The sequence below is a fragment of the Cyanistes caeruleus genome, chromosome 6, assembly GCF_971803275.1.
Source record: "Cyanistes caeruleus chromosome 6, bCyaCae1.hap1.1, whole genome shotgun sequence".
Lineage (NCBI taxonomy): Eukaryota > Metazoa > Chordata > Aves > Passeriformes > Paridae > Cyanistes > Cyanistes caeruleus.
In genome coordinates, this window is record NC_141706.1 from 31,907,782 (window position 1) to 31,927,955 (window position 20,174).

The 20,174-nt window shown below is 40.5% G+C and overlaps 1 protein-coding gene across 10 annotated transcripts in view; it reads left to right on the forward strand.

Moving 5' to 3' along the window:
- Window positions 1-20,174, forward strand: part of MGA (MAX dimerization protein MGA) — a 60,689-nt gene that overhangs the window by 35,914 nt on the left and 4,601 nt on the right. For 7 of the 10 annotated variants that reach the window (XM_086894227.1, XM_086894233.1, XM_086894228.1 and 4 more), the window contains 10 exons: window positions 897-1,523; window positions 2,092-2,391; window positions 3,805-5,486; window positions 11,839-11,963; window positions 13,303-13,354; window positions 15,016-15,201; window positions 15,908-16,019; window positions 17,574-17,807; window positions 18,437-18,613; window positions 19,043-19,195. In XM_086894227.1, the coding sequence (XP_086750353.1) occupies window positions 897-1,523; window positions 2,092-2,391; window positions 3,805-5,486; window positions 11,839-11,963; window positions 13,303-13,354; window positions 15,016-15,201; window positions 15,908-16,019; window positions 17,574-17,807; window positions 18,437-18,613; window positions 19,043-19,195 (3,648 nt within the window). The remainder of the gene's footprint in view (window positions 1-896; window positions 1,524-2,091; window positions 2,392-3,804; window positions 5,487-11,838; window positions 11,964-13,302; window positions 13,355-15,015; window positions 15,202-15,907; window positions 16,020-17,573; window positions 17,808-18,436; window positions 18,614-19,042; window positions 19,196-20,174) is intronic. The other 3 variants (XM_086894229.1, XM_086894234.1, XM_086894235.1) reach the window with 1 other exon arrangement.

The window sequence follows — 20,174 nt, forward strand, 5'->3', positions numbered from 1 at the left end:
TGATTGATTATTTTGTTTCTTTCTGCCTAAATTTTCATTGCTGTGTAAATGGGTGTGTTGTTTTTCTTGTCCCATAATAAAACTTGTTGTTTTATGTGTTTGTGCAATGTGAAAGAGTTGGCTGTATTTCATTGATGGGTGAAGTCACTGCTGCATATGTGATTTAAGGAAAAAGTACCAGTTCTGGCATAGTCTGGGCTAAAAATGCTGTATACACAAATAACTGCAGTTAAGTTGGTCTTGCTCCATAATCTCTATGCTGTTGTACTCATCTGTAGGCATCTGGGGTGATGTAAATGCAGTATTCTGGAGAATCCCTTGGAGAGAAAGGGATGAGGTAAAGCATCTTCATAACAGGGGTTAATTTCCATTGGTTAAATTTGTTCCATCCAGTCTGCAGTTGCACTAATGTCAGTGGAACTAGAAGGAGAAACTCCGTATCCTTCCCATCCCTTTCCCCTGTGCCTGTGTAAGATGAATGCAATAGAAGGGGGATGAAAATCAAGAAGCTGTAAAAAGGGGAAGATGAGAGAAGCTGGTACACAAAGAATTTGGGTTTTAGAAAAAAAGTTAGAGCTCATTATTTCACTTAGATGTTTGTTTTCCTGCACTGTTAGTTAGGATTATCCATAGTTTCACGATGAAAAACAATCCTTCAAGACCTGATTCTTTTGTGTATCTGGGAAGAAATGCTATAAAAAGCTAAAGCAGTGGAATAAGGCAGAGGTATTTCTAACATATAAGGTGTATTCAGGACTGCCGTAAAGGTTTTGATTTAATTACAAGGTATATAGAAAAAGGAGGCTCAAATTCATGCTGAAATTACAGTTGTAGCACCTCATGAAAGGCAAAGAGGAAATCTATTTAAATTTTGACCTGCAAGTTTTTGTTTGCAGCTGTTCGACCCTCACCTGGTGGTGTGTTTGCCCAGTTTGTGCTAAACAAAGCGGGAGCTCTACAGCAGAAGATTCCTGGAGCGAGCACACGCCAGGCTTCCTCAGGGCGACAGTTTCTCAGTATCAAGCCCACACCAATCACGGTTATTGCTCCTGTGGTTCCTTCAGTGCCGTCTCCAGCTCTGTGCACAGTCTCTCCTGGGGTCACTGCAGCCACCACCACTTCTCCAGTTACTGTGGAAAGTACCAGTGTAGCAGCATCTACTGTGACCACTCCTAGCCAGACAAAAGCTGGTGAACCTCCCTGCTCTCCTCCTCCAGTTGCAGTCACAGCTGCTCCTGCTACACCTGGAATCAGCACCTGCACTACTCCATCCACCACTTCTACTGTGAACACAGCAAAAACAACAGGGTTTGTCTCAACAGTAGCAACTACATCATTCCCAAAAACTGTAGTAACACCACCAGCTGTTACTTGTGCTGTTGTCACAACGTCCACTTCTACAGTTGTATTGACAACAGCTGCGGCAGCTACACCTGTGGTGACCACACTGACTTCCTCTGCTGTTTCTGTTCCAGTGATACTAGCAGGAGTTAATTCAAGTCCTCCACAGAATCCAAAAAGAGGTAATGCTTATTTATTATTGCAAACACTTGTTTTTTTAATTCTTCTTTTCATAGCTATAATATAGTCTGCATCTGGTTTCAATTTAAATATGGACTCACTTGCCTTGCCGCCCTTGCAAAATAGGTTAAGAATTGCCATCTCTTAGGTTGCTTCTTGTATTCCAGCCTGAACTGGTAGAGAAAGGAAAAAATGTAACTATCTTACTGGTGACTGCTATGAAGTGAGCCGGAGGCCTCACATCATCCCTTGACCTATAGAAATGTATGGCACAGTTACAACTGCTAGAATTTCATGGTTGGCAAGGAGTTCAGGAATTAGGTATGCAGTTACTGTCCTGTGTCATGGTTGAAAAATGTCAGTGGAACTACACAGAAAAAACCCAAAACTGTTCTGACCTGGTTGGTTCCATGCATTCTGTGAATAAAAAGAGAAAAATTTGCCTTCAAATAAATTTAAAAGAAATGAAGTTGTTTCCAAAATATTTGCACTTGCATTTATTAAGAATAATGCCTGATTTGTAGGCAGTCTCTTAAACTGATTTTTTTGTAACTTTTTAAAATATTTCAGAAGATGCTGTTCCACAAGCTGCAAGTAAGACTCCCCCAAAGATAGCTCCTGGAACAGACAAACGTGTTGGACCTCGATTGCTGCTGATTCCAGTGCACCAGACACCTTCTGCTCTGCGACCGCTGAACAACACACAGGTGGCACAGAGGCAGAGGATGGTCCTTCAGCCTCTCAGGAGCCCTGGGGCTGTGAACCTGTTCAGACATCCCAATGGGCAGATCATTCAGCTTGTTCCCCTGCAGCAGGTTCGAACTGCGGGTGCTCAGCCCAGTGTGCAGCCAGTGATGCTCCGCAATCCAGGTACAAAGTCCAGGGCTTTTGCAAATGACCAGTGTGTTAGTCAGAAATGAGCAAAGAGAGAAATGTCTCTGTGATGCTTTCACCTGCTGAAAGTAATTGAGCAGGGTGGTCTAATTTGGTTCTGTGTGAGTAGCTGAAGAACATAGTGTAATTATTCAGATGCAATGCAGCTTAAGTACCATGTGGATATTATTCAGAAAATGCGGTTAATTTTAAGCTAAGTCAACAAAATTTGAGACTTCTGTGCAGCAAGTAGAATGGCTTATGTGTGTGTGGCAGTGGAGCCATGTCCACATGTCACAACTTACAAGACTCAACCTGGTGATACAAAAACAAACATTCTTGTTGGAGATTCTCTTAAAAAGAATGAGCGGTTGCCCATGTTTCACAGGATGTGCTGCTCTGTTTTTGTTAGGTTTCCAAGTTGGTTAGTGTGTTTACAAAAGATACTCAGATGAAATATTACGCTATGATACAAAATTGCCAGGTTTTTTCCTCCTTAAGAGTGTGAGAAGAAAAATAAATGTGATTTTCAGCTATTTCTCTAGTACACAGTTGAAGACAGGGTTGGAAGAGTTAGAAATTGCAGGTTGGGTATGCTGTTGTACATATTTGTAAATTCTAACCCAAATGGACTTTAAATGCAGGTTTACTCTGTAGCAAAACCTTTTCTTCTGTTCTCCCTGTATCAAAACACATTTCAAAGGGAGGGAGATAGAGCGGCACGGAAGAGAGAGCAGAAGCAAGCACAGTAGATAAAACTGTGGGGAGGAGAGCAAACAATGCTGAGCTTTTAGTTGAGGTTTGAGCATGAGGTGTAGTAAAGAATCAGTCTACAAGTTTATTTAATTTCTTTCTGTTTTGAGGCTCTTGCTGACCAGGAGAAACTAGTTGCCAGTGGTAATGTTTTTCTTTCTTGTTTATGGAGTGTTGAAATGCTGCAGAAGAGTTCGTAAAGGCGAAGAAGATGGTGGTATAATGTAATTTTGACATTGTGTTTTCTCTTTGGAAGTCTTTTTCTGAGAGGAAAAAAAAATTAAATACTATTTACTTTCTTTATTATTTTGAAAAACCCCAATTTCCTTGTTTTCCAATAAATGTAAAATGGGAAAGTAAAATGCAAGACTTTTTCCATGCTATGTCTTTTTTGATCAAAAAGCTTAATGCTAGAACTTAAGTCGTTAGTTTTAGAGTGGGCAATTCATGTGTTCTATTGGGGTGTTATTTTTAAAAAATCAAGTTTATATGTCTTTATGCGGGACTGACTTTTCCACTGAGAACTTGTGGTCAAACAGCTGATCCCATTATGATCCTTGAGAGTGGTGGCTGATTCTAGTACAGCATCAAATACTAAAACTGGAAGAAAACCGTTGCTTTGAGAAAAACTCAGTTGATGTTTTGTTTTCCTCACAGGGTCTGTTGTAGGAATCCGGTTGCCTGCACCTTCCAAGCCTCCCGAGTCACCTGTTTCTCCCACTTCCTCTGTGTCTTCCACTTCTCCTGCCTCAAATTCAGCTGCACAGACTGCAGTACCCAAGTTATCCCCACCATCCAACCCAGCCACTCAAGCATCTTCTCTTCTTCCTTCAGTAACAAGTTTTGTGTCCCAGGCAGGCACTCTGACTCTGAGGCTCTCTTCCTCTTCTGCCAGCAGTGTCACAAACCAAACAGCCTCTGAGTCTAAATTAACCTGCAGCTCAGGTGGTCTGCCAGCCACCACCGCTAATCTCATACCTTTACAGTCTGGAAGTTTTGCTTTACTTCAGCTCCCAGGACAGAAGACTGTGCCAAACTCTATTCTTCACCATTTTGCATCTCTTCAGATGAAGAAGGATTACAGGAAAATATGCAAGAAAGAAGACTCAGGTGCTGCTCAGCAGAAGGAGAATGGGAAGGCTCCGTGCTCAGGTGACACAGAAGTTACAGAGTCGGATGCCACATTGCCAGATGGGAAACAAGAAGAAAACGAGTTGTCAATTAACCAGTCAAATGCTTTTGAAGAGTCAGCATCTGGCACAGTCACACTTAGCAGCGATAGAAATTCCACTACATTAGAGATAGCGGAGAAGAACTCAAAGGTGCTAGAGAGTTCTTGTGATGACAGCTTTTCTTCTCAGCATGATGTTTCTGCAGATGTCGTATCATCTGACCATTCGTACATCAGTGAGAAACCAAACGATGAGGAAGAAAAAGGGGCTTCTGAAGAGAAAGAGGATTCTGTCAGTTCTGAAACTGTTGTGGAGGCAGTTTCAGCTAACTCTGAAACTGTGTGTGGGTCATCAGATGAGTCTTCAGTAGCTCCTCTGGATAATACACATTCACACAGTCTTGAGAATCAGGAGACTGCACAGTTGAAGAACCATGCTGAACAGGAGGAGAAACCAGTAAAAGAGGAGGAAGAAGATGCACAGACACAGATGGAGAAGGACAGCAGAGCAAGTTCTGGGCAGTTGTATAGCCAACAAGAGCAAGATATACAGCTGAAGATCAAGGAGGAGCAAGGAGAGACTGAACTGTTTGAGAACAGCCAGGAATTCGAGGGTAATGCTGCACAGCCAGATATGGAACAGAGCGACTACAAGGGCTCTTTAGAGGTGGAAAACATAGGAGAGAAAACAAGAAGTAGATCTGAAATTGCTTCTGTAAAAGAACAGGATAATGCTTTAGGAGAAGAGCATACGGTTGATACAGAGGAAAGCAAAGGAAACATAACTAGACAGGAGGGCAGCAACAGCAAAGAACAAGGTACTTGTGATTCTCTGGAAGAAATGAAAACAGGCCATGACATTCTAACACATGTTAACAGTTCTTGGAGCAAAATATCTAGCATTGTACCCCCTTTGGAAAACAGAAGTGAAGTGGATAACAAAGCTGATACATCAGAGAAAAGTGACTTCCTGACAGCACCAGAACAGAGGGCACACAAAAAGGGTTACATGCCCACTATTGATATAACTGCTGATGATATGGAAGAGGATGAAGAGGAAGATGAGGAGGAGGAAGAAGAGGATGAAAAAACTGATGATTCTGCTGATGAGATGCTGGATGGTGCTTCTGACTTCCCAAGTGAAGAGGAAGTAGATGTTGAAAAAGTGGTAAGCATTCAACTATTTATGAAAGTTTTTTGCGTTTTGTTTAGTTTTTTTTTTAATTGCCCAACTAACATGTCATAATCCATAGATTTGAAAGACAGAGTATTTTGTGAGAGTTTGTGTTTTGGACTTAAGCTTCTTTAGGAAGTGTAAATTGGGGTTCCAAGTGGAAATGTCTTTTTCTTTTTTGTTGCATGCTTTTTTTTTTAGGTAGCAGTGTAGTGGCCTTCTAGAAATTGCCCACATTTCAGATAACAGGAGTTCTGTTGAGCAACCTGTAACAGAACCGTTGCAGGTTGTCTTCCTCCAGTATTTATTCAGATAGTTTCCTTACTTGTAATGTGACTTAATGATCCAAAAATATAGTGGCCAATCTAGTTATTTCTATTATTTTAATATGTTTTCTTCTATTTAGTTTTTGTAGCCTTAGTTAACACTTATTTCTGGAAGGAATATTTGAATCCATCCTTAAATTTGTTTTTTAAGTTAATGATACATTTAAATAGTATGTGAGAGCTGTAATTCCTTATTTGATAGAAAGCAAATTCTGTGCCAGAAGGCACAGAATAAGGGTAAAACTTTGTGGTTAGTGTAATTAAGGTATGTTTAGATTTTAATGCTCATAAAATTCCCATCAAATTTAACCCAAAAATTAAAACTAAGTAATTCAATGTGTAATTCCTTTACTTCTTACGTATCACTACATGACTTAAGAAAAAGTGCCTTGATATTTAAAATTATGAAGCTCTTGTTTCATAAATTGGTCAAATGGACAAATGAACTAAGATAGCCTTTTCTTGGGATGAGATACAAGTGGAAAGAGAGTGGTTGAATTGGAGAAGAGTTAAAGAACAGACAAATTAAAAATAGGAAAGATAATGTTTGTGTCTTCAGGACAGATTTCTTCTAGTTCTCTTGCAGTAGAATATCACACTAAAGTTCTTTGGTGCAAACAGTTCTAGAGGATTCCTAGAGCACCTGGGCAATAACTTCTTGGTACAGGTACTACAGGAGCCACCTAGGTAAGGTGCCCTCCTTGGCTGCTCAGTAACAGAGAGGGGCCTGTGAGTGAAATGTCAGCTGGCTGCTGCCTTGGCCATAACAGCCACGAAACAATCGAATTCAAATCTCTGGTGACAGGAGGAAAAGTGCCAGCAAGACTTCAACCCTGGATATGAACAGAGCAGACCTGAGGCTGCTCAAGGAATGAGTTAGGAAGGTCCCTGAGGTTACCCACCCAGCTGACCAGTGGAAGCCAGTTGATTTAATCAACTGGAATTTTTGGATTTCAGTAAAGCTTTTGAAACTTTCTCTCACAGGATCCTTTTGGACAAAATGTCCAGCACTCAGTAGGATAAACACATCGAGTAATGGGCGAGCAACTGGCTCATGAGTCAGGTGTGAAGAGTAATGGTGAATGGGGTGACATCAGTCTGGTGACAGGTCACTAGTGGGGTTCCACAGGGCTTCATCCTTGGCCCTGTGCTCTTCATGCTCTTCAGCATCTTCATAAATGACTTGGAGGCAGGACTGGAAGGGATGCTGTATAAGCTTGCCAGATATGCAAACTGGCAGGAGCTGTTGACTCTCAAAGGTAGAGAGGCCCTGCAGAGAGACCAACCGTATGAAACTTAACAAGAGAAAGTGATGGATTCTGCACCTGGGACAGGGTAGCTGTGGGTGTACGAACAGCCTGGGGGATGAGAGGCTGGAGAGCAGTGCCATGGAAAGGTACATGGGGGTCCTGGTTTGTGGTGAGTTGGATCTGAATCAGCAGTGCCCTGGCAGCCAGGAGAGCCACCCGTGTCCTGGGGGGCATCAGGCACATCATCACCAGCTGGGCAAGGGGAGGGGATTGTCCTTTGCTCTGCTCTGAGCTAGGGTGGCCTCACCTCCAGTGCTGGGGGCAGTTTGGGGTACCACAATATAAAAAGGACATTAAGATATTGGAAAGCATCCAGAGGAGGGCCATGAGGGTGGCAAAGGGCCTTACAGGAGTGAGGAGGAGCTGTATGAGGAGTGGGTGAGGCACTTCAGCCTGGAGGAGACTGAGTGGGGAGACTTCATTGCAGTCTGCATCTTCCTCATGAGGAGAAAATGAGGGACTGATCTCTTCTTCTCTGTGGTGACCAGTGACAGAAGGCAAGGGAATGGAATGAAGCTGGCTCACGGAAAGTTTAGGTTGCATATTAGGAAAGGGTTTTTCACCCAGAGGGTGTCTGGGCACTGGAACAGGCTCCCCAGGGATGTGGTCACAGCACCAGCCTGACACTTGAAGAAGAGTTTGGATAATGCTCTCAGGCACATGGTATGTGTGCAGGGCCAAGAGATGGACTTCAGTGATCCTTGTGGGTCTCTTCTAACTCAGGATATTCTATTATTCCATGATAGCCAAGTGAACAGCTCTGGCTTTTAGGGGATCTCTTCGGCTTCCAGAAAAATAGGCTAATCAGTTCATATTCCAGCTTGCTGTTCTCAGACAAGATGATAGCATCTCAGCTGCATGAAGGTGAGAAAACTAAATACAGATGTTATTTTTGGAAGTTCTTTTAAGTTGAAAATGGAATTGCTGTCTTGTCTTCAGTTGGGTGGTGGCAGTTTCATACATCCTGTAGCCTTCAATAACTTGAGCAGAATTATCATCAAGTTTTGAAAACCACTGTTAATTCATTCCTGATGCCAGATAAACTTTCCAGACATGGTAGTCTTAGGAATTTGTTGGTAAAGCAACAATGGTGTCTAAGTCACTGAGTAGCCTGTTAACAAGGTTGATGTTTGAAAACTCGGTTTTCTTTCATCCTTCCAAAGGATGATGAAGCAAAAGAGTAGAGATTTTAAGAAATGTTTGTTTTGGAAGAAACCTATTGCGCAGGTTTTGAGTAATATGGTTTGGAAAGCCATCTAAGGGTATGTCTTCACTGCAAGCTCATGTGAATATGATAAGCTAACCTTGGTTTTAGAGCAGTAAAGCTGAGGAATGAGAACTCAGGGGACTGTAAAAATCTGTCTGGAATTTGGATTTGTTAATCTTTGTTGCCATCAAGTTGAGTTAGCACGTCAATGCCTAATGGAGAAACCAGTTTTGGATTTAAAAATGTTATTTTTCACTGGGATGTACTCTTCTCTCAACACAGTGCTTACAAGACAGGCTCCACTGGTATTGTTTGTCAGACTGGATGAAGTCAAATCATGTAAACAGACTAGTAGAGGTTTATCTGCTTCATTAAACTAGTGGAAACAAAGAAGCAATGAGTACATGTATGTCCACTAACAGTTTGTTTAGTGAAAATACTTAAGACAGCTCTTTTTCTACTAGTTTGGAATGTGGGCTGGTTTTGTTTGCTCAACAAATGGCCATTAAAACCTCAGAGAACTCCAGTGAGAGTCAGGATAATTGGTAGTACCTACCTGTAGTATCTATTACTGTTTATTTTTAGCACATTTTTCCACACCGGTTAATTGTTCCTTATTTTGCACTTCAGTGCCCTTCACATTTCCTTTTTACCTTGTGCTGACTTTGTGTCCTTGATGTAGAGACTTTTCTAGTCTCCTCTATTCAACAGAAAGAAGCTTCCTGAGATGGTATCTTTGCCCTTTTGCATTTCTTACCCTGAGTTGCATCGAGAGAGGCTTAAGAAGGTTAATCATTGTGGGTTTGGTGATAGAAGTAAAATCTGGGAATATTTATAGAAGCAGACTAATGAATATCAGAACCTGTTGTCTGAACAAATTCAAGTGCAGTGGTCTGGGAAGTGATGTTAAATTCTTGATCTCTAAGGCACGATGATTGCACACGGAGTTCCTGCTGGGAAGGAGTGCTTGGCCTGCGCTACGTCACTGACTGTGGCTCCTAATTGTTCATGAGTCCTTGTTGGCTTAATCCAGAACCATGCCAGGGGTTGGTTGTGATATGAGTTCCAGGGTTCAGCTTACTAGTCTAAACACAGCTTCTGTATCTGGCAAGATACTGTATTGTAGGTGTTCTTCAAAAGTGTTTTTCAGTCACTCTTTTTCTGAGCCAGAAATTGAAATTATAAGGACTGTTATCAATTATCATAAAATGGTAAGTTTAATAAAAAGTGCAAGTGATATATTTTTTGGACAATATGAGTTCTAACAATCTCTTGCTTTTAGTTCAGAACATGTGTGAAACCTGCAGACACTGTAACATAGAAGGCAGCTCCCGAAATGACACATATACTTGGGTAATGTGTAATGACATCCACTGCTGTCTAACCTCCTTCCTCAGAACTGTTACCGAGGATCCTGTACCATCAGACAATTTGCTAGGTGTCAACAATAGCAGTTTAGGCTGCCAGGAACAGACAAAAATCAGAGGAGAGGGCTTAGAAACAAGCATTGAAACGCAGAGAGGGAAAAGTGCTGTCATTTCCATGACAACTTCAGAACTTTGTTGTAGGGTGGTATTGCTCCTCTTGTGTCTTCATTTGATAAGGTATTTTACCCTTACTCAAAGGCATTTAGAATTTCCATAGCTACAGGAAGTAATTTGGAAAGACTGAAAGTAGTATGGATTTGACTGATGCTAGAAGGGTAGGGCTTCCACAAGCATATTCAAAGAATCATGCTGGGCTATGGATGAAGGTTCAGCCTGTGGCAGGTTGGCAGTACTTCTATAGGAATAGCTGCTCTTATTGTCAGAACTACTTCTGGTGATCTTCATGATTGTGCTATTTTTCTTGTTGCTAGGAATTCAGGGGTAGAGGGAAAAGATTTACCAACCCGAAGCATTTTTCCCCTTGTTACTAGATGTAAGAATGAAAAAATGAATTAATTCTGCTTTTCATATGTCCACATTCAGAATGTGTAAACCTAAAGATGTTAAGTTCTTGGTGGGCAGCTGAGTTTTTTACTTCTGGACTTTTTTGTCCATCTTCCATGAAAAAAGATACCACATACTCGGTTTTGAATACCTTTTTTCTTACATGATAGCTTGCAGAACATTTCAATTCTAGAGCTGCTCTAGCCTGGATAGTTGCTATCAACACTCTGATTAGCCCAGTATAACTTAACAGCACTGTAAAATTTTATGACATATTTCTGTGGTAAGTTAATTCCCTTACTCTCTGGATTGTAGCATCTTTTTTTGGACTACCCTGCCTATGTTTCCTGCAATGTAATGATGTCCAAATGTAGTTTAGACAGGGTAGTTCTGACCACTGAACAAAATCAGTATGCATCTCTTGCACATAAGGGTTACAGAAATGTTACTGTATCAAGTGGAAAAGCTTAGAGAAAGTATCAGGAGGCTTTCATCATCAAGGCGGATTTATGAATAACCCAGGAGAGCAGGCAAGAATGTGAAATGCTCTTTGTATAAAAAAAATGGATCAATGTTGCCTCTACCTCTTGTACATGCAGTATTTTAAACATAATGGCAATATCTGTTCAGTAGTTCTGTGATTTAAATAGTATCTTCGTTGGAATAGTTTTTGCTTAGGGTAGTTCAGGGAACTAAATGAAATAGAGTAGAGAATGGAAGTGTAATTACATTTTCTTGCCTAAGGTGAAAGAGTTCTTAGTTGTATAATCAGACCAAAGATTATAATATAAAAAACTTCACTAAAAACTGTAATACTAAACAATTGGTTGAATGGGCATGTCTTCTTGGGAGAGGGGATATCACGTGGACTTACAGATGGCTACAAGACTGATGTTTAACTCTAGTCATTGCTACAGAACTGCAGTTGTTCCTTATCTCTCTCTTCAGAAGTAGCAAGTTTTTTTTGGTCAGGCAAGCATGGAGAAAAAATACTCTTCAGAATATAATAAATACTTAAAATAACGATTTGGCAGCAGTTTGGAAAGAGACAAAATCTTATTCTTCATCATGTAAGCAGTTTATTATATGATCCAAAGAGGCCTGACTGTATGATGTTCTGGCTTTCGCTGTCTTAGGTGTGAAAGACCATTACTACAGTGATAACTATTTCAGATTTTGTTAAAAAAAAAAAAAAAAAGTCAATTAGCAAGAGTCTGTGGTAGTAGCTTGTAAAGGCAGTTTAATCTTACTTGAAAACAGAGGCAGGAAAACTCTGCCCTGTGAAAGCTTTTCTCTCACCCATAATAAAAGCATAAACTACAGAGATGGGTTCTGCACTTACCAAAATGCATTTTCCAGAGTTGCTAGTGGGAGGAATTCCTGGAGGTGACAGTTAAAGTAACGTCGTGCTTTGCAGTGTTTATTGGCTGGTGTAGCTGGAGATGTTGATTCCCTGATGGTTTTAAATGTTATAATGTAATCTCTTTTGAGACTGAAGTGAAACTGCTTTGGCCTGAGCGCTGTTGCCACGTAGATACTCATTTTAAAAAAACAAAACAAAACCTGTTCCAGGATGCGTGCGAATACAGAGAGGATGACGAGCAGGTGGACATTGAGACCGTGGAGGAGCTTTCAGAGAAGATTAACATTGCCCGTCTGAAGGCCACAGCTGCTCATATCGAACCCTCCGACCAGAAGTAAGCACCCCTGGAGAGCACTGCACGCAGTTGTGTATCCTACTGCTGGGCTGGCGTTGAGTGATCCCTTTAAACAACAGGTGTCATGTAATGACAAGGCAAGGCTTCTGTCATGCCTTCCTCAGCACTGGTGCTTCCCAGTGGCTGTGAGGGTGGTGCTGGCAGCACCAAGAGTAGTTTCAAGGTGTCTTAGTCTTTTTCTTTTTCCCCTCTAATTAATTTGTTTATGGGTATGTATCTTGTAATACAAAATTAATGAGTGAATGGCCTCCCTTCCTGCAAACTGAAAATTAGCAGAGGGTTGTCTTTGTTTTAAATGTGATTTTGCAAGCTTTGTTTATTCTTGCTGGTGGACTTCTGGGCAGGAATGGTCATTAGGTTAATCCCTGACCCTGTAAATGAAAGGTTTGTCTTTGGGACCATTGCCCCAGCGAAGAAAGTACTTTTTTTATTGACATATAGTCTGCCATGGTTGGATAGCTTGGCCTAAACTTTTTGGTTGGTTTGTTTTTGTTACTGTTGCTGCCCTTGCATTTATAATGACAAAGGCAAAATAAAAACATGGCTTACTTGAGGAATGTAATGATAGTCATTGCTGTTTTCAGTTTATTCAGACAAAAGAATGGGAAACGTTGCATCGATAGTTCTCTTTGTTTGAAGATTTTTTTTTTTTTTTAGAAACTTTGAAAAAACTGTTTGGTGATATATCTACCAGATAGTTACCTCTTTTTTTCTCCCCTTTAAGGATAACAGCTCAACTTTTATCCTTGGGTAGTGACTTGGCTTTAAATTTTGAAGATCTTTCAGTGAGAGAGAAAAACAGATGTCATATTTTATAAAAAATAATTTTAAAATGTGTGTTTTCTTTGTTTGGTTGCAGCTCCTGAGATATGAGGAAGCTGCTATTACTATATATTAGGATATAGTAATAAATGTGAGGATTTTGCTTGCTGGTTCTTGGTGGAGGAAGGATTGCTCTGCCATCTGTATTAGATCTGTGTTTATTAAAAACAGAACCAAAGCATAATTTAAAAAGATACTTTATGCAGCTAGCAGTCACAAGCTGAATTTATTCTCTTTGGCATATAGTGAAATAGTTTGTCTTTTGCCCTCTGAGATAATTTCACAGCTCTCAGAGCAGCTCAGTTACTTCCAGGACGATGGCATTGGAGATAGTTCACTTTCTTGAGAAAACAGTATCCTGTTTTTATGCAGTTACACAAGAAAAGTTAATTTCAAGGCATAAAAACGAGCAATTCTAGACTGTTGGAATGTAATTAATGAGGATAGAGTGTATGAGATGAGTAGCATTGGGAAAAACTTTTTACCTTTCTTCCAGATACCATCTTCCTAATTCTTCGGATGAAACATTATCAGAAAAACATTCAAAGGTATATGTTTGCTCTCCTCTTTCCTTTTAGTATCACATCTCCATTTTAAAGATAAACTTTCATCTCACATGCAGCTCTTAATGTGATTTATCTGCCTTGCAGGTACTTGTGATTAAATGCAAGAAACCAAATGTGCTGGGGGTGGCGGGGAGGGATTTGCTCTGTCCAAATCTCCTTAAGGCAAAAGTGCTGGTGCTGGCATCAGTGGGCTTCAGATTCAGGTTTAGCTATGGGATGAAGATCTGCTTTTTATTTATGACTGTGTTTGCTTAGGTTTTGTATTCTTGGCATGAATAATTTTTACAACACACTTAAAATAATCAATGAGCAAAATTTTCATGTGTTGAAGTGTGTAGAATTATATGAGCACAGCATTGGATAAAGGATTTCTGAATCCAGAAATTTAAATATGTGTTTAGGCAAGTTAAAGATATCACAGAATCCTTTCAAACCAAAACTCACTGCAGTCCTTCAGAATCTCGTGCTGTATTTTCAGGTGGCTCTGAAGCCAGTTTCTCTGTCCATAACTGTCCATAACTTGACATCAGCTCTAGAGCTTCCTGCTGTGGTGGGGTGGGGCTTTGAGTGCGGTGGGAACCGGGTGTCTGTCTGAGCTATGAGAGCAGAGTGGGATGTATGCCTTTGTCTGAGACAGGGGTGGGGTCCAGGATGCTCTGTCTGCCTTACCTTTTCCATGTGTCCTTCTCTCTGCCCTTGAATTTCCATTGTAAGGCCCTTGCTTGACAGGAACCCACGACCAACGCAGGAGCAATTGCAGCTGTACGGTGCTCAAGTCTGCCTGTGAGGGCAAAATGGCTCTCAAGAGACAGATTTCAGGAGACAAGTCTTCAGATTCCTCCTAGGCCAGCAGGCTCAGAAATAGTATCACTAAATCTGAGGAGTCTTCCTGCTGATGCTCTGGGTTTTGAAGCAGACCTAAAATTATCTAAAACAACTGCGTTAATTACTTGCCCATTAAATAAATAGCATAGTTGTACAAAACCTGGAAGAGTAACAAATGACATAACAAACTTTTAAATCTGTGGAGATCAGTAATTTTGCTTATTGTCTGGCAGTCTTTTTAGAAGCTTAAGCAAATTCAAAACCAGAGGCTCTTTTCTGTTTGTTGGTGGATGTCTGGGGTGATAACTGACAATGTCATCTTTCACATTCTGACTTACAATGTCTTTTTGGCACCAACCCATATGAACCTATGAAAGAAAACAGAAATCAAACTAGTTTAACTCCAGGGAAAATATTCAAGTCTCTTGTTTTGATGTAATTATTTCATTCATTAGTAGACTTTCTTGACAAGCAAGCAAAAAATACTTGGCTCAAACTTACGTGATTTTGCTGTAATGCTGTGATTTTATCTAAGTAGCCTTGTGTTGTAAAAAATACAATTCTTATGAACTGAAGAAACTCATGCTCTTTTCCATTAGGGTTGATGTGATTATGTTGGTCACTTCTTTGGTCAGCATTTCATTTCTTACTGTGTGTGCTTCTGATTCTGAGCTTTCAGGAAGACATTATAGCAGGATAGCATGGCGTGGAATCTTCAGGTGTCTGTAGAAAGGCTGTAAATCTCACGTGCATTTGAGCATTGTCTGCCATTACATTGCCTTCTTAACTTAAACTGGTCAATCTGGTTACTCCTCCAGCAGAAGCATCAAACCTGGAAAAGAAAGCTGAAGTCCCAGGCAGAAGCCTTTGCTCATTACCGCCAGACACACACAGCAAATGAGCGTCGACGACGTAATGAAATGAGAGGTCTCTTTGACAAGCTGAAGAGAGTTTTGGGGCTGCTGAACCTTCCCAAGGTCTCCAAATGCTACATTCTCAAGCAGGTGGGTATTTTGGAGCTTAAGTGAGGAGGACAATCATTTAATCTGGACAGAATAATTACGCTAGTATCAGCTCTTCAGAGTGAGTCCCAGTGTAGAGGGGCCGTCTGTCCTCTCTGCAGGACTCTCTAGAACAAAACAATACCTGAAAGAATCTGTATTCTGAAAAGCTTAGTCTTGATGACGTGAACATATATTTTTGGATTGGTTCTCCCCTTGTATTCTTTGTGAAACATGGAACATTATGTCTTAATTCTTTAGTGGTTTACTGTGTACATAAGGAAATCTTTAAATCCATTGAAGGCTTACTTTTTTAATGCTTGAGAAGATAGCATTCCATTAGGCATTAAAGCAGGCGTTAAAAGCTTAATTGTAAAGATGTAAATGACAGGAAACTAAACATGAGTGGTAGATATGTAATTATGCTTTTCAGCTGTACCTAGAAACTGGGAGATAAAAGCTTGGGGTTTTTCTTAAAAATTGCTGACCTTTTCTTAAAAATTACTGAGAGGGACAAACAAGATGTTTATCACTCTTCAACCAGCATTTAGCGAAAGCTGGTGTTCATGGTACTTCACATGTTTTCTCTCGATCCTATTTTCTCAGGATTACAGAAATTTGAAAATTAATTTTGTAAATGTTTCTGAGAAGGAAAATTATTATTTTGTGTGTGACTGATTTATAAATCAATTCCCCAATACTATTTTAGGCTTTTGAAGAAATCCAAGGACTGACAGATCAGGCAGATAAGTTTATTGGACAGAAGACGTTACTGACACGCAAACGGGATGGTCTGATTCGAAAAGTATCCACGCTTTCAGGTGAGACTGATTTTGGATGTAAACTAGCTGCGATAATGAAAGAAAAGGTTTTTAGGAATGAGAATGTGTGGAGTAATTGGTGGATCCAGATGTGCTGTTGGTTCACATAAAATTCAGACTCATAATGCCAAAGTTGTGCTAAGCTCTGACTCAATGATAGGCTCATCATGCTGTTAAAAATGGCTTTTGTTTTCCTTCATGCCTAAAGGAAGTGTAGAACGCTTTGTGTGCTGGGAGCCACAGGCTTTGGTTCCTTTGGAAGGGTGGGGTGATGGTGTCACTTCATTCTGTCACTGGTCACTTCCTGAAACACCTTTTCTGCTCAGCCCTTCACAGTCACACACAGCTCTGGTCAGGACCGAAACCTCTGACTACTTGCAGAGCTTTGCAAATGACCCCTTGTGCTACTTTCCCAAGAACCAGTGCTCCTGGAGGCTAGAAGGTGTCAGCTATGTACACAGAACAAAACTGCAGTAGATTCTAAACTGCTGCTCATCCATACATTTCATCTTGTACTTACTTGTGTCTTTCTGTCTCATTTGGAGGTGTAGGAAAGCAGTGACATTTTCACCAGTGTCAAAACATGTGAACAAACAAAATATTCTTCTAATCTTCTTACAGTCTGGGAATATAAACAGGGGGAATACCTGTAAAGTAGAAATGAAAGACACTTAAATCTTTTGTATTTACATTAATCCATTCATGCATACATAAGGTATTTGATTTATAATAAGTAAAAAGCGTTGTAGTGAAGTCTAGTAATCTAGAAATGTATGAGAGGCCTTTTGAGCAGAGAATGAAAGCAAATAACTTCACAAAGTAGTTACCTGATCTTCTGTATTCCTAGTGAAGACCTCAAATTTGATGAGGAAAAGGTACTCTCACAGGATAGTTGATTAAATATAGACTTAATTAAAAATATACCATAATGTTAGAACATAAACACTAAGCAGAAAACAAGCCAGTAAAGTCACATTAACTGAGATCGTATTAAACTGTGTATTTCATATTATTATTATCATATTAAACACATAAAATGTGTATGCAGAAAATAAATTACTTATAAAATCTGTGTGTTTGTCCAGGGTTAGAATTTCATGGCAATGGTAAACTATATGTGAGTTTACATTCAAGTGTCATTTGAGTAACAGGGTTCATTAGTCCAAGAAATTTCATTCCTGGTAAAGGTAACATTTTGTCCAGTAGTCGTATGTTAATCATTAGGAGACATGGGAGGATTTTTTCATAGTTGTGTGTGTTTTCAACTCTTGTTCAGCAAGAGCCTGTGCTTTTCCAGGCTAATTTCTGCTTATCAAAATGGCAGATAAATTCTAAAATGTGTGAATGTTTCTGAAGGGGAAAAAAAACATTTGAAATAAATAGGTAAATGCTTCCCTCTGATATTAAGTATTCCATTTACTTGGTGGGGATGGAGATTATCTCTTTTATGGTAATTGAATAATGTCAGCTTAACATATTACTAGTTCTACTTTCAGCATTTTAGTTTTGGAAAGAGTTTGAAGATAGGCTGACTCTCTGATAATTTTTCTGTAGGAAAGACAGAAGAGGTTGTCCTGAAGAAGCTGGAATATATTTATGCTAAACAAAAAGCAATAGAAGCACAAAAAAAGAAGAAAGAACCTGAGCCACAGAAATCAGCTGCACCCTCCACTGCTAGCACCCAGCAAGAAGGATCCTCTGCTGCCCCCAGAGAGCCAGCCCCAATAGTGATGACAAACAGAAGGGGCAAGCCATTGATACTTGCCAGGAGAGGAGGCCGGGCCACAGGTGGGCTACAAGTGGTGCATCAAGGGGAGACAGCCATTGAAGCTGCACCCTGTGGGAGGGCAAAATGCCAGCTGGCTTGTGCAGGCAGCCTCACTCCTGAAACAGAATTGTGCACAGGACCGGGAAATGTCCATATGATAGGTGTGGAGCCACTTGTTTTCAGTAAGGATGAGACCAGTACGACTGAGATCTTCAGGTGAATGTGACTTCGGAGTTTCGGAATGATGGGAAGTAAATTCTTACTAAGTTGTCCTTTGATCTCAGGGAGTTTCACTGCAATCCAGCAGTGAAGAGATGAAGGTGGTTCTTTTTCTGTTGACTCAAAACCCAAAGTTCAATCCCCAGCATGCTGGGGTTGCTAGAACAGACTCTTTAAAGTCTCCCTCCTCAAAATGCTAGCTCTCAACATGGTGGAAGTTTGCTCTAAAATTAAATGGCTGACAGAGTTATCTGATACCTAGAGTTTTTTTGTGGCTGAGAACCTGTAGAGAATTGTTCAACATTTATGGAGACCATCATAAGTGTAGGAAGGACCAAAAGAATAACTCCTTCCAGAGCTGTACCTAATGCTGGCTTGCCGGGTGCTGTGCCAGAATAAATGAGTGTTTTACATACTTCTTTCCTTGCAGAGGACTCCTCAGCCTCTCTCACACTCACGGCTGCAAGTGTAGTGATGACTCCACAGGGGCAGGTGCTTACTCTGAAGAGCCCCCTGGTCCCAGGGCAGGTGGCAGCTGTTCCTTCCACACTGTTGCAGGCTGAATTAAAGCCTCGAGGGGTTGGTACTGCCATGACAACACAGCCAGGTAGGATCACATGGGATGATGTTCATCAGTATAATGCTGTTTGTAGATGTGCAGAGCAGTTTATGAAGTGAATAAATTTTGCTTTAATGCTTAGGAGTTTTTTACAATTTGACTGAGGTAGAATTTGACTCTGATAAGAGAGATTACATGTCATTAACTCAAACTGTCAGTTTATCAACAGGTTAAGTAGAATGTGTTAAAATTTTGCTATTCATTAATTAGGGAAACATAGGGAAGAATTCCTAATCACATAAGCAGTCTGCATTTCTGTTTTTACTACTTTAAGGTGTTATTATAATGTGAAGTCTTGCCTTGAAGTATCCACCTCCTGTTTTCCAGGAGTATCTGAAGTATCTGAAAGTACTGTATCTGAGTATCTGAAAGGCTTTTGTTTCCACTTCATCCTCTGTTTTGCTTTTCTTGGTTAAGGTATTACTTCTGTGATGATTCAACTGCCAGGATCAACAGTTCCTGTCCAAGTAAAAGGAATCCTTGCTAACTCTACCATTCCTATTACACTGTCAACTGTTGCTGAAAATCCAGTGCCCTCAACAGTGGTATCAGCTACAGCACCCCATTCAGGTAAGCTCTTTGTTTTTCATGGATCTTTGTGCTTGCGTGCGGGGAGCACTATCCCTGTGAAACTGAAGGTAAATTGTTTTCTCACTAGGAAGTAATGATAGGTGTTACAGTCTGGGAATTCAAAGAAAATCACTATTAAATGTTTTGAAAAGTTTAGAGGGGCCTCGAGGAGATTATAGATTAGAGCTTTTTAATTTTTCCTTCATCTGACTGGGCCTGCTTGCCCTCAGGAAAGTCAGGATGAGTGAATACTGAGATGTGTCTGTGATGTAATGCATCCTCCAGGGGAACCTTCAGTTCAGAGTGGTGCTGGAGCTGCTGAAAATTTTTGCCTGTAATATCCAGGCTCTTACTGTGGCACAACCCCTTCCCATACCCTGCCAGCTCTGCTGCCCATGGGAGGAGGGCTGTTTTTCAGGACCTTGTGCTGTACATTGGATCTAGGTGTGGGGTGGTTCCTGCCAGCAGGGTTCTGCTTGCCATCTGTTGTGCTAGAGGCAAGCCAATCACTTTCTGCTTCCTTGTAGTCATTTGGTCATAATGAAGAAGGAAAGCTCACTTCAGATTTAGGGCTGGGAAAAATCTGAGTGCTATTAACCAGGAATGGCTTGGAGGCAGAAAATAAGTAATCATTTATAAGTAATCATTTGGAATGTGTCTGTAGAGCACAAAAGCAGTACTGGTCATAAAAACAAAGCTTAAAAAAAACAGTAAGAGGGAAAATTCTCATTTTGTTTGCCTTGTGCATCACCATCTGAACTGCAAGTGTTGCAGCTGGTTGCACTGGAGCTTGCTCTTGTTCTACAAGTTGAAAATTAAGCTATTGGTGTGTTAAAGCAGCTTGCTCTTGTTCTACAAGTTGAAAATTAAGCTATTGGTGTGTTAAAGCTTCAGTTGACCAGAACTGTGTAAGCAGTTTAAATTGAACTTTATTTGAGGAAGACCTGAAAGTGAGCAAATTATACTTAGTTAGGAATTA